General features: G+C 44.3%; 1 protein-coding gene across 5 annotated transcripts in view; it reads right to left on the bottom strand.

Moving 5' to 3' along the window:
• The window catches only part of chl1a (cell adhesion molecule L1-like a), a 118774-nt gene that overhangs the window by 15159 nt on the left and 88776 nt on the right, over positions 1-14839 (bottom strand). For 3 of the 5 annotated variants that reach the window (XM_051662869.1, XM_051662870.1, XM_051662871.1), the window contains exons 20-23: positions 14284-14399; positions 8411-8615; positions 7562-7684; positions 7171-7344 (exon numbers count right to left, since the gene is read on the bottom strand). In XM_051662869.1, the coding sequence (XP_051518829.1) occupies positions 7171-7344; positions 7562-7684; positions 8411-8615; positions 14284-14399 (618 nt within the window). Of the gene's footprint in view, positions 1-1202; positions 1239-7170; positions 7345-7561; positions 7685-8410; positions 8616-14283; positions 14400-14839 lie in introns of all 5 variants that reach the window. The other 2 variants (XM_051662868.1, XM_051662867.1) reach the window with 1 other exon arrangement.

Raw genomic sequence — 14839 nt, 5'->3', positions numbered from 1 at the left:
GTATTACCATTTATTATTATAATTATTATTTTCCCCTGAGGTCCAGAAGTAATGTTCGTAAAGCTTGTTAGCATCGAAATTACTTGAAATTTGAGGCACAAGTCGCATGGATTACTTTTATGATTTTTTGGGCTCCTTTTTAATTCTTAAAATTTAAACCCAACTGTCATTGTATTGAAAAGATGAACCAAAATATTACAAATTCTCCTATTGTGTTTCGCATAAGAAAGAAAGGCATATGGGTTTGGAACGACATGAGGGTGAGTAAATTATCACATAATTTGTGGTAACACTTTACAATAAGGTTCCATATATTAACATTAGTGAACATGAACTAACAATGAACAATACTTTTACTGTATTTATTCATCTTGGTTAATGTTAGTTTCAACATATACTGTAATAATAAGTAATAATAAAAAAACATTGTATTAGGTAACATTAGTTAATGCCTTATGAACTAACATGAATTAGCAATGAACAATTTTATGTTTATTAAGTAGCATAATAAAAAAAAAAAAAATTTTTCATTGTTAGTTCATGATACCTAATACATTAACTAATGTAAATGAATGGAAACTTAATTGTAAAGTGTTACCAAATTTTCATTAATGGGTATTTAAGTTTCAAAACTTCCAAAACAGTACGTGTTCATAGTAGGCCTACATCAGCTCTTTTATCTCAACAGATAAGGAAATTGGATTCCTCAAGTCCTCAAGATATGACCCTTTTAAATATACTAATCCATTTTTCTATCACAAAACATGAGCTTACAAAAACACCTACAAACTGCATTTGCTGGTACATACTCAACTCAGTAGATGTCACTTCAGTTGTTGAAAATTCATCTTATAAAAAAAAAAAAAAAAAAAAAAAAAAAAGATTGAACTGTTTTGACTGTCTGACAGGTGAGCTGCATAATGCTAATGACATAGATTTCTTCAACATGTCCTTCAATGCTTTCAAATTCACTTGTCTTTGTGACCACAAGCTAATGCTGAGATATTTTACTGATACAGCAGCATTAAAGATTAGCATTAAGAAGCATTTAAAGGTCACTGAAAAAATCCAGATGTCATGGCAGGAGCCATTTTTATGCTTGCAAAGGTTACATTACCAAAAAAGACAATGAGTAGCTATGTGCTACAGTGCCAATTACTGTAAGCTACAAGAAACTACAAAAGACAGACAGTGCTACATACTGCTCCCTGTCGAAGTCTCAGCGGAGGTTGTAGAAACTTCAGGAAAGATCAGAATGAGAGTATAAGATTATAATAAAAAAAGAAAAGAAAATGCAATTCATGAAAAATTATCACCATGATGCAAAATCACCCAGTATTTGAAAACAGACATCTTTACAAGGACTTTTGCTTAGGCACCACATCTGTATAGTCATTCATAAGTCATTGATCCACAATAGTAGAGATGGGTCACGATGGTCGACTAGTTATCCAACAAATTACATTTAAAAAGTGTTAAAATTAATTTTGACTTGCCCCTCTTTTTCTTTAAAAAAAAGCAAAAATCAAGGTTACATTGAGGCACTTACAATGGAAATGAATGGGGTCAATCTGTAAATGTTAAAATACTCCCTGTTTTAAAAGTATAGCCGCAAGACGTATACAATATGTGGGTTAACATGATTTTAGTGTCATAAAATCACTTACTAACCTTTTCTGTGTAAAGTTATAGCACATTTTACAACTTCATCGCCATGACAATGTAATGTCAACAAACCCTAAAACCCTTAAATGAATGTAAAAATTATGATTTAAACAACTTCAGAGCTCAGATAAAACATGAGTTTTAACAGAAGAATTAATAAAAGCGCTTTTATAAAATTATAAGCTTCACATTTCTGCTTTTAAACCCTCCAAAAATTGGCCCCATTCACTTCCATTGTTCAGTAGTTCGTATGTTAATGTAATCTTGTGTTGAAGCAGTAAACATATTTGGCTTGCTGTCCGTATACAGGAGGGCTCAGAGCTTGAGACTCGACTCGAGTCCTGATTACCACCCATCCCCCCCCCGGACTTTACTTATTTAGATAATGAATCTAGAGAATAGGTGCAGATGGGGTGGAGGTGGGATGTCAGGAGAGTTGTCACAGGAAGCAGGTAAGCAGCGGCTTATATACTCCTGCTTGCGGGCTGTGAATTGTCAGATTAAAATTAACATGCTCCTCCCGAACCTCTGTTAATTAACTCCATTTCAGTAGTTCGTACGTTAATGTAATCTTGTGTTGAAGCAGTAAACGTATTTGGCTTGCTGTCCATATACTGGTGGGCTTGGCGCTCGAAACTCGACTCGAGTCCTAACTACCCCCAAAAAGGCATTAAGATGAAAGATTGGTACCATGACTATGGCAGGAAGTATTTAGGACATCAAGCCAGCAACAATTCTATTTGGTAAATTGGCTTGGCGGATGCTTCTGAATTGTTCTTCCCCCTAAAATCTGTATAGAGGGAGCACTTTACGTGTTTGTTTGAAGGTGTGTTGTTGTACGATGGCTGGTCAGAGGGCTATGCTGCGATTCGAACGAGAGACCACCACTCCTCATAGAAGTGGGTGGGCTCATGGCATGCGAACAGGGAAGGTGAAAATGAGAGTTGGCTCGTGCTGCGTTCGAAAGGGAGGGCTCACACTGCGATCCAAACGGGAGACTGTTCTAAAAAAGAGAGGTTTAGCTCATGGCATTTGAACGGGTAAGCCCAGCATGCATTCGAATGGAGAAGGTGAAAATGAGAGCTGGCTCATGCTGCATTCGAAAGGGAGGACTCACACTGCGATTCTAACGGGAGACTGCTCTATGGAGAGAGAGAGCTCACAGCATTCGAACGGGTAAGCCCAGCAAGCAGTCGAACGGGGAAAATAAGAGCGAGAGTTGGCTTGCACTGTGTTCGAAAGGGAGGGCTCACGCTGCGATTCGAATGGGAGACTGCTCTATAGAGAGAGAGAGCTCACGGCATTCGAACTGGTAAGCCCAGCAAGCAATCGAACGGGGAGAATGAGAACGAGAGTTGGCTCACGCTGCGTTTGAAAGGGAGGGCTCACACTGTGATTCGAACGGGAGACTGTTCTATTGAGAGTGAGAGCTCACGGCATACGAACTGGTAAGCCCAGCAAGCAATCGAACGGGGAGAATGAGAACGAGAGTTGGCTCGCGCTGCATTTGAAAGGGAGGGCTCACACTGCGCTTCGAATGGGAGACTGCTCTATAGAGAGAGAGAGCGTTCATGGCATTCAAACGGGTAAACCCATCAAGCAATTGAACGGGGAGAATGAGAACGAGAGTTGGCTCGCGCTGCATTTGAAAGGGAGAGCTCACACTGCGATTCGAAAGGGAGACTGTTCTATTGAGAGAGAGAGCTCACGGCATTCGAACGGGTAAGCCCAGCATGCATCTGAACAGGAGTCACTCTGTGTCTGAAAAGGAAAGCCCATCGATCGCCTCGGAGGGAAAAGGCCATGATACGAGGATGTGGATGAACTTGCGTGGCATTTAATTGAGAGGGCTATGCTGCGATTCAAACGGGAGGACTTCTGATTTAAATATATATATGCACATGTACACGTGCCCACGTACGCACCCCCGCGCTTAAACGTACGTGTACGCGTAAGCACGTGTGTATGTAGGATGTATTGAGAGGGTGGCGGGTGGTACTGATAAGGGATTAGCTGATTAGTGATTGATGAGTTTTCCTTATGTGGAAACGATTGGATCTGATGTAGCTGTGTTATGCGTCTGAGGACCAATGACAAGAGATTGAATTTGTTGTTCTGATAACCTTTTTGGCAGCTGTGGTTGCTGCGCCGATTCGGTATGTAAAAAAAATTTGCCGGGATGCCGGAATGGAAGAGGTTTGACATGAGTTTATTACACCATAGTTCACTGTGTCTGCTGTTACTGACACTGTTCAAAATAATCAATGGTGGTGGTGATTTTGATTCATTTTAATGACTCGATTCATTTGAGGGGATGGTCTATAGGAATCTCAGCTCTGAACAGGGAGGTACCGGGATCGGAGTCGAGTCCGCCTCTGGAGCTAATGCACTGAATTTCTGAAAGGAAAAGCGGGAAAGTGAGTCAACAATTTGGTTCTTTGATACTGGTATGTGTCTAGCAGAGATAATGAATTGGTTACAGGCTGAAATCCAAATTAGACGTCTTAGAAATGGCATGATTTCAGGGGCAAGAGGACGGCCCTTGTTGATGCAATGAACTATAGCCTGATTATCGCAATGGACTATGATACTCTTGAAGTCCATTCGTTTCCCCACAGAAAGGCTGCAACCAAGATAGGGTATAATTCATGCAGGGCTGAGGAAGCTGCTGATTGTGGAAGGCTGATGAGCTCTGGGGGCCAGGTGATGGCGAACCAGCAACCTTGGTAGAATCCCCGAAGCTGACAGATGGAGCGGCATCAGTGAAAAGTTGGATGTCTTCAGGGAATTAGAGGAAGTCCTCATAAAAGAAAGTACGTCCATTCCATTGTTTTAGAAATATTAACCAGAGCTGGATGTCAGCGCGGCAGTATGGATTTAGGGTTATTGTGTCGTTTAGCGCAGCTACGGATGAGGCGATGGTGAGGAGGTGCGAGATGAAGGGGCGGTCTTGGGGAATGATGCGCATGGCAAAATTGAGATGCCCAAGGAGGGAGAGGAGCTCTCGTTTAGGGCAGCTTTTGTTAGATAGGAGGTTGGACATGATTATGATTATCCTGTTGATTTCTCTTTTGGCAGGGAGGCTTGAAAGACGTCTGTGTTGAGAATGATACCTAGGAATTTGATGGATGAGGAGGGACTCGCTGTTTTCTCATGGGAAATTGGAATTCCTAAATCGGCAAAAAGTTTCTGGACGGTACAGAGGTGGGCAGCAGGAGGGGCATCGGAGGGCGAGATAAAGAGGAAATCATCTAGTAGGTGAATTAAGTGGGGGACGGAGTAGTTATTTGACAAGATCCGGCAGATACTGTAGCTTCGTACAGTAAGTCAAAATCTTGGGGCTGCTTTTGCAGCCGAAAGTAACGTGGACGGAAAAATAATAATTCTCTCGCCAGCAAACTCCGAAAAGATGCCAGAAATCAGGATGGATAGGCATTATTTTAAATGCTGCAGTGATGTCGACTTTAGCTAGCCAGGCTCCTTTTCCGACATTATTTTTTTTTTTTGGATGGCTTGTTTGACACTGGTAGTGGAGAGAGTTTAGGCTGTTAATGCTTGAGTATTGGGATTCGTTTCCATATGGACATGCAGGAGAAATGTGCTGGGGAATACAGTACATCTTAAACAATGTGAAGAAAAACAGCATAAAATGATCTGAGAAATAAAAGCTTTGGCTCTGTACTGCATGCAGATATGCAGGAGAAATGTGCTGGGAAATACCTTACGTATTAATAAACAATGTGAAAAAAAAACAGCATAAAATGGTCTGAGAAATAAGAGCTTTGGCTCTGTGCTGCATACTGATATGCAGGAGAAATTGACTTGCAATTATTACTGAAAGATTCACTTGTGGTCATTCGCTCCTTAGAAGTATGACTGCCCCTGCTGTACAATATACGTCAATAATGCTGAGAGGAAGTGAGACGTGTTGCAGGATGATTATCAATGAGTTGGGATGCGCCGCATGATCCGCCTCTTGCAGAGCCGAAATTGGCTTGTGTCTGTTCGGACAGAGGCTGTGTATAACTGCAGTGTGCTGTGGAATGGTCAGAGTGACCGCTGAGTGGCAGCGAGCTTGTGTTAAAATGGCTGCGTTGGTTTGAAAATAAGTTGTCATTTGATTATCGGTCGATTGGAAGGAGTTCTGTGTTGCATGATGCCCCTGTGTTCAGAATGGAATAAATCACGCTCCGAAGGGCACATTGGTGGGAGAAACAATCGTGATATATTTATGTTAGAAGATGACAAACAATCGCTGGTAAGAGCTAAACAAGCTGTGGCGAGGTAATGAGGCTGACTACGAACCTGATTAAAAATGCTGGGGGTTTGCAGCAGACATCTCGCTCCCTGGGTCGTCCGTATCAGGGGCGCTTCGGAGCCTTCTGGGTCCTCGTTCCAGCCCGTGAGACGGGGGGCATTAGCTTCCTGCGGAATACTCACGCCGAACTGGTCTCGGGCCCATCTTTGTTAATCTTTGTTTCTCTCGCTTTCAAATAAAAATGGAAATCTAATGGCATGAAGCCGGAACGGCGCCCGTTCGCGGGGGCAGCTCGCACTGATTTCCAGGTGGAAAGTTTAGATAAGAGAAAATGAGCAGTCATAGAGAGCCATTTCACATTTTTAAAGAGCCGGAGCAGCCAGTTTGCGGGAGCAGCTTCACACTAAAACTGCTTCGGCAAATGGAGCATAGAAAGAAAGACAGGGTAAAAATATAACACAACGTTGTAACTGTCAATACTGCTAAAAACAAATGAGCTGCTGTGGCAGCTTTGTTGAATAACGAAATTGTTTGGATGGAAGAGCTGTTCTGGTGGAACCGAATGCTTTGCAGGGAAGTTGCATCCTATGATCCAACTGCCTGGGTCTGTTCGTGGGCAATGGGTGGGGCCGAATGCCGGAAAGACTCTCATGTCAGGAGAGTTGTCACATGAAGCAGGTAAGCAGCGACTCCTGCTCGCGGGCTGTGATTTGTCAGATTAAAATTAACATGCTCCTCCCGAACCTCTGTTAATTAACTCCATTAAGTGTCTCACTGTAACCTCAATGTTTGTTTTTTTAAAGATAAGAAGGGATTCATTCTAGCTGTTTTAAATACAAATATATGTGTCATATACGAGTGTAAGACCAATTAGTCGACTTGTTGTTCAAGCTACCCACCTACTATTCAATTTTAAATATACTTTATGCAGTTTTCCACATACCTATACAGGCTGCATCTAGGATTTTGAGGAGTGCAGATATCATTTTTTCCCTTTTTGTTCATAAGATCACAGTAAGACGTGCTTGCTAGCCATTTATGCAACAAGATCTTGCCAAAAGCAAAGATGAGTTGTTTCAAAACTTCCGATTAATCACTTTCAAAAGAAACACCTTGCGGCTGTGCTAATTAGAACACAATTAACTTTACTTGTATCAGTTTTCCATTTAATTCAGAGTCAGATTCTGACATCAGATCCATTGTAACACAGGGGACTCTGCATAACTGTCACTGTGGGGCACACTTACACACTTCAGGAACGGTGCCTCCTTCCTCACTGACGGCTGACCCGCAGCCCGCCTCCGTGCATGCACTCAAGTAGAACTTGTACCAGTTGTCTTCCCGCAGATCATGCAACACCCACTGTGTCGTATCTGGAGCACTGATGTTCACAGAGTTAAGCCCGCCCTGGGTCTCATTAACTACAATATAGAAAGTGATCAAAGCTCGGTTTGGCACTTGAGTTTTAAATTGTCTGCTGCTTTACCTTGAATGTCAAAGGAGAATATTATATATACAGTATATACATATTATATAGAGATTATATAGAGATATATTATATATATCTAGGAAGGTTACATGGAATGTGTCAAATTCTGAGAGAGGTGATGTAACTTGATAAACCTAAGAGTGTCATACTTGTATGGTATTGCAGCAAGTAACCCGTGAGAAAGCCGTTGGCTTCATGCGGAGGCGCCCACACCAGCGTGATGGAGTTTTTCTGAAAGTTTGTGGCTCTCAATATGGGAGGTTGCTCAGGAACTGTGGGAAGATGTGAAGTGTTACTGGTTAAGATGCACCTTAAATTAGGAATGTCTGTATTTCTTACCAAACACCTCACCTCGTGTTATGCAGTGGCCTCAAAAAGTATTTGTACACTACTGTATAGTCAGACTTACAATAGACTTAAAGCAAGAGTTACAAACATCATTGAATGTCATTGCACAAGCACACCTTTCAAGCAGGACATTTCATAAAAAAGACGTTTGTTCGTTTTTAAATTATAAAGATGATATAAAAATAGACATTCTGTTCAAAATGAAGACAAAAACGTATTACGTTATTGGACCATGTCCATAGTTAATGTGATGAACTACACCTGTGGTTACTCTGCTACAGTATGACACCTGTGTGAACCTGAGGAGAACAGACTTCATTCATTACACTAAATAAGTAATTGAAAAAATGGCTTGCATAATTTGTTTGCAGGTGTTTGATCATTTACAATCTAATAAATCCTATAATGCAGTGACATTCATCCATTTTAAATTGTGGCTTAAGTATCCAAATTCTTTTTGAGGCCACTGTATGTTAGCTAAAGAAAAGAGTTTATACTGTACAATGAGCAGTTTGAAAATCATAATAATATATATTCTACACAACAATGCAGCAAAACAGAACAACAAAGTTATAAATCAACTGAAACTCTACTAGAACTTTGCAAATCCTCAGAGCACTGAATTTTAAAAAGAGTCCAAGCATTCTTGCCTCCCTGCGGAGTTGTGAAAGAGATAGGATTGCTGCTGGGTCCATTGCCTCTCCTGTTAAAGACGTTGACAGTCAGGCTATATTCAGAGAATGGATTCAGTCCGGGCACCATGGTGTGACTCCTGTTCCCAGGGATGCTGAGAGACTGTCTCTCTGAGGGGATTCTCTTAGAGGTCAACAGACTTTGAGTTTGCCACCAGTGCACCTGGGAGCGAGAGACATAAAAACAGATGAAATGGGAAAAAAGAGCAAAAGGAGAAGTGTGGGTGGATGGGGAGATTTATATGGATAAGAAGCAAAGAGTGAAGACAGTAAGAGGGTGACCGATAGAGAGAAAAAGTAAGGTGTATATTTTGTGGTGCTTGCTGGTGCTTGCCTAAGATTAGTTGGAGTTTGCTTCACTACACTACCCCAAGTCGAAAGAGCCCAACCACATGTCACTGATATGATGATGCCAAAATATGGCTTTGGGCCTTTGGGCGCTTCTGAATGTAAATCTATGGGATTATTTAGCTTGTTTCTTTGTCCTCCAAACAAAAATCAAAGTTGTATCACTTATAGAACACTCATTTTCAGTGTTGGGTGTAATCAGAAATAATTAAAGTAATTAGTTCCCCTTCTGTCACTCACTCGATGTTGCGTCAATGTAGTGACACTAGGGGTCACTCTTAAGAGCCCCGAACACCTCAGATCTTTGAGAAAAGGCCAATGAGATTTGGCGAGTGGAATTTGCATGCCACTACCCCGGACATACGGGTATAAAAGGAGCTGGCTCGCAACCACTCATTCAGATTTTTTCTTCAGAGCCGGGCGGTTGTACTATCAGCGAGCTGAATATTACTGCTGTTCCATTCACCTCTTAAGAAGCATATGCTGTTGGATATATGGCACATTTCCAGCAGCTTTCTCTCCTTCTGCACGACGAGTGAAGATTTCACCCCTGGGCACTTCGACAGCGCTAAAAGAGTGTATATTCCTACTAAAGAATATATTTTCTCTATTAGAGCACACACATTGATGTTGAACGTCTTTTTAAAGACGCGTCTTAATAAAGATACCTTTCCATCTTTGAGTGATTCCTGGATGCGGTCGCTATCTCTCCGCTTCCGACGGCCACGGACGCTGCCTCACGTGTCTGGGCAGCGATCACACTGAGGCAGCGTTCGTGGATGGTTCATATTCTCATTGCGAGAATATGACCATGGCAACATTGCGGTCGCGGCTTTCCTTCTTCCAGGGGAAAGCCACTCTAGCTGCCCCCCGCGCCTCCCGTGCCTCGCCTTTTACCTCCGGGTACGAGGCTGGCCCGGCTGGTGCTGGAGGTGATTTGGGGGCTTCAATGGGCACGGCCAGGGCCAGCTTAGTGTCCCTTTCGGAGCTCAGGAGCGGGATGAGTGCTCGATCGCTGCATCGGAGAGTGTACTGGCGATGTCAGACGCCAAGGACTCGACTGGGCTGCCACCTTCGGGTCGGCCCACCCAGTCTGAGGCTGACGGCGAGATGACTGCCATGCTTGCCCGGGCCGCTGCGTATGTCGGGTTGGAGTGGAACCTTCCACCTTCCACCCTCCCCTGAGCCCTTGCGGCTAGATGATTGGTTCCTGGGTTCGGGGCGCCACACACAGCCATGCCCCAGTCCCTTTCTTCCCGGAAGTGCACGACGAGCTGACGAGGTCGTGGAGGGCACCTTTTTCTGCCCAAAACCGACCTCCCAGCTCGTCCGCTTTCACTACTCTCGATGGCAGGGCGGCCCATGGGTATACGGAGGTCCCTCAGGTGGATAAGGCGGTTACGGTGCACCTGTGCCCGAAAAGCGCAGCTACCTGGCGTGATCGCCCGGCACTCCCTTCCAAGGCCTGTAGGACGACGTCGTCTCTGATGTCCAAATCCTACAGTGCCGCTGGTCAGGCCACCTCTGCCCTGCATGCCATGGCCCTCCTGAAGAAAGGTGGTGGGTTGCGGCCAATCTTGGACCTGCGAGTTCTGAACCAGGCCTTGCACAGACTCCCATTTAATATGCTGATGCCAAAGCACATTTTGGCGTGTGTCCAGCATCAAGATTGGTTCACGGCGGTAGACCTGAAGGACACGTACTTTCACGTCTCGGTTCTACCTCAACACAGACCCTTCATATGGTTTGCTTTTGACGGCCAGGCGTATCAGTACAAGGTCCTCCCCTTCGGCCTGTCCCTGTCCCCTCATGTCTTCATGAAAGTCGCAGAGGCAGCTCTTGCCCCGTTAAGGGAAGTGGGTGTCCGCATACTCAACTATCTCGACGACTGGCTGATTCTAGCTCACTCTCGAGAGTTGCTATGCGCACACAAGGACCTCGTGCTCAGGCACCTCAGCCAGCTAGGGCTTTGGGTGAACTGGGAAAAGAGCAAGCTCTCCTTGGTTCAAAGCATCTCTTTTCTTGGCATGGAGTTAGACTCAGTCTCGATGATAGTGCACCTCACGAGCGAGCACGCATGGTCAGTACTGAACTGCCTGAAGTCGTTCAAGCAGAGAACAGTGGTTCCACTGAAACACGTTCAGAGGCTCTTGGGGCATATGGCATCCTCGGCGCCGGTCACGCCACTAGGGTTGATGCATATGAGACCGTTTCAGAACTGGTTTCAGTCTCGAGTCCCGCCATCACGTCGATCTGCTGCCACTTGTTCAGCCCTTGGACAGACCTTGCATTTCTATGGGCAGGAGCTCCCCTACAGAAAGTGTCCAGGTGTGTCGTCATTACGACAGACACTTCCAAGCGAGGCTGGGGTGCCGTGTGCAATGGGCATGCAGCCGCTGGCTCCTGGATAGGACCATGACTGTGTTGGCACATCAACTGCCTCGAGTTGCTAGCAGTATTGCTCGCCCTGCGGAGGCTTTTGCCGTTGATCCGGGGCAAGCACGTGTTGGTCCGGACGGACAACACAGTGACCTTGAAGGTGTATGTGGCCGCAAATAGCAGCACACCATGATACAGTGGACGGTAAGTCCTTAGAGAAGCACGACCTGATCATCAGGTTCCTGAGAGGCACCCAGAGGCTGAATCCTCCTAGGCCACGCCTGTTCCCCTCATGGGATGTCTCCATGGTTCTCCTGGGCCTTCGCGGAGCCCCCTTTGACCCGCTAGAGTCAATTGAGTTGAAAGCCCTCTCCTTGAAGACGGCCCTCCTGATTGTGCTCCCCTCCATCAAGAGGGTCGGGGACCTGCAAGCATTCTCTGTCAGCGATACCTGCCTGCAGTTCGGTCCGGGTGACTCTCACGTAATCCTTGACCCCGGCCGGGCTATGTGCCCAAGGTTCCCACAACCCCCTTCAGGGATCAGGTGGTGAACCTGCAAGCGCTGCCCCAGGAAGAGGCTGACCCAGCCCTTTCGTTGCTGTGTCCGGTGCGTATTTTTGCGCATCTACTTGGATCGCACGCAGAGCTTTAGACGCTCTGAGCAGCTCTTTGTCTGCTTTGGCGGACAGCGGAAAGGGAACGCTGTCTCAAAAACAAAGGCTTGCCCACTGGATCGTGGATGTCATCACTATGGCATACCAGGTCCAGGCTGTGCCCACCCCTTCGGGAATATGAGCACACTCCACAAGGAGTCTGGCAAGGAGTCTGGCACCTCTCTAGCAGACATCTGCAGGGCAGCGGGCTGGGCGACACCCAATACCTTCGCAAGATTATACAATCTCCGGGTTGAGCCGGTTTCGTCCCATGTTCTGTCAGGAACGAACAGGTAAGTTTGGGAATACGGACAGCTGGCCGGGTGTATCGCTTGCGTATAGCGCCTTTCCCCTCCAAAGAGGCAAAGATGTGCGCTTCTTTTCCCATGCGAGTTCATGAACACGTGAACCCTGGATGTCCTTCCTCCCTATCCCTGTGGCTCGCAAATTCAGCGGAGGAATTCACAGCCAGAACCAGTATGTGTGCTAATATTCCCTTACTGAGGTAGGTGCTCCACAGGTGCCGGTTACTCTGGAAACCCCCTGTGATGTATTTTCCGCAGTACGGTCTCCCTGTCGGCAGACCTGCATCTCCCTTCGACAGAGCCCTCTCTGTCCCGGTCGCCATGTTTGTAGAGCTCCTCCCCTTTCAGGCAAGACCAACCACCGTGCCTCTTCCATGTGCGGCTCTGAGCCCGCATGACTTGCTTGCCATATGTTACCTCCCCTCCGGGCAGGATGTGGTCTCCATGGGGTCTTTTCCCCCTGAAAGAATAGGACAGGAAAAGAACACCTTCCTCGGCGCATATATTGAGCATTAAAATGGCCCCAGCCGAATAACTGAATACTCTGTGGAGAGAAAACATAGAGAGAAAAGGCAGCAGCTGGCACGGCCTGCTTTCATACTAGATACGTCTCTCCCCCCCTAGGGATGTGGGGAACTATACGACGTTTTTTGGGGCATTGGGGGAGGCTATGTGCAGACCGGTGCACCTGCTACTACACATGCAGCAGCTTGCTTTCACCTGCACCGGCAGTCCACGAAACACGGTTCAGCTAGTTGTGGCATTTCGTATAGGGACCCCTAGTGTCACTACATCGACACAATGTCGAGTGAGTGACAGAAGGGGAAAGTCTCAGTTACTGTCGTAACCTCCGTTCCATGATGGAGGGAACGAGACGCTGTGTCCCCCCTGCCACAATGCTGTACTGCCCGCTGAAATGGCCGGGACCCTGTCTCGACTTGCATACGACAATGAACAAGGAGGAAATATTGAAATTATTTTGAATTTATTGCGTGGAAAATCGAATTAAGTAAATAAACAAAATTTTCTGCGAAAAGGCCAGAAAAAATTTATTAAAAGTAAAGTAACTAGTAATCAGTAAAGTAATCTGATTTCAATTTATGGATAAATAATTAGTAATTTATAGTAGATTACTTTTTGTAACTTACCCAACACTGCCTATTTTCTTTTCGATCCAATACCAATTACTATCAAAGCCAATATCGCTACTGATATCTGTAATGGAATTTTATTTTATTTTGCAATTCTGAGGATAAAATGTGTCATTTTAAACATTAAATTTAAAAGCCATATATATATATTTTTAAGCATTTATAGGGCTTAATGGAAAATAACTCATCACAAAAATCTAATATACTGTAATCAATATTTATTACTATACATTTACATTTGTCATTATTTAGTGTGAGTTAACACAAGATGCTGTTTTCTTTCTGTCATTACCTCAGCCAAGCACTGCTCCCTTTTGTTGTGACTAAGTGCTTTTGCCTCTCAGCATTTCGGAGCGTTAAGCAGAGGAAGGAAAGTCCATACGCAACGTTTGCTTATTTTGTTTTGTTTTTTTACTTCAAAGCTTATGATACACATTCATCATCATTGTAAATAAATAATAAAATCACTAGTTAAAAAAAAAACTTTAGGATTGATATTTTTAGTGTGAGTATTGATGAATGAATGAATGAACGTTACATTTTGACACTACACTCAAAGTGCTTTACACAGTGAACAAGGGACTCTCCTCAACCTCTCAACTCTCCTCTCCTTAACCACCACCAGTGTGCAGCATCCACCTGGATATTGATCCTCTTGATACATCAGTATCAGAAGCATTGATTATTTAGGTTTGATCTGCCTATCCCTAATTTAAAGTATCATTCATGTCCGTTGCAAAAACAGACGAGTTACATACTGAAGTTTTGTTTGCAAGAATAAAGAGAACAAGTATGAGCAATAGTAATACTGATGTTTTGCTTCACAAGCACCACTAATAATAAAAAAAGGCATTATACAGTGAAACATTGAGTAGGAGGGAGCCCCTAATTGCTTTAAACAGCTTGTTTGTAGCTCATTGACTTTCTCCTTTTGACCCCACTTAAGCACCAAGAGCGGCTGAGCTGGGGGGAAACCACTGGGGTCAGGAACTCACCATGTATCCTCTGAGATGACCCCTTAGAGCGGCCTGGGGCACTGGTGACCAGCTGACCCACAGCAGTGTAGAGTTCAACACCTTCACTGATACATTCTCAGGAGCTGCCAGGGGCACTAGAAAGAACGACAGTATACAGGTCATGTTTAAACTTTCCAAACATGGAAAGAAGAAGGAAAATCTCACAAACACACACATACTGTACATGGAAAGATGGCTGTTCAAGCAACTAGGGCCACTGAGGAGAAAAATGGATTGTAATTAGATGATATACTACAGTAACAAGGACTGTTTCCAGGAAAAGCGCACATATACTAACATAAAGCTATCCACAGAGATATAAAAATGCAAGGAATTTTTTTTTTTTGCAAAAGCAGCAAGCAGGGCTGTCAAGATCTAACCTAAAACTAAAGAGAACACACTGCAATAAATAAATAAATAAAAACCATTTTCTTAATTAGTAACCAGTAAAAATATTTAAGCATCCTTAAAACAAGATACATTTTTCAAAATAAAAAGTCTTGTTTTCAGAGAATATGAATGTTTGATTGTATGT

Source organism: Myxocyprinus asiaticus, chromosome 29, assembly GCF_019703515.2.
Source record: "Myxocyprinus asiaticus isolate MX2 ecotype Aquarium Trade chromosome 29, UBuf_Myxa_2, whole genome shotgun sequence".
Classification (NCBI taxonomy): domain Eukaryota; kingdom Metazoa; phylum Chordata; class Actinopteri; order Cypriniformes; family Catostomidae; genus Myxocyprinus; species Myxocyprinus asiaticus.
The sequence above is the reverse complement of the archived record's forward strand: the minus strand, read 5'-3'. Positions and strand labels throughout refer to the sequence as shown.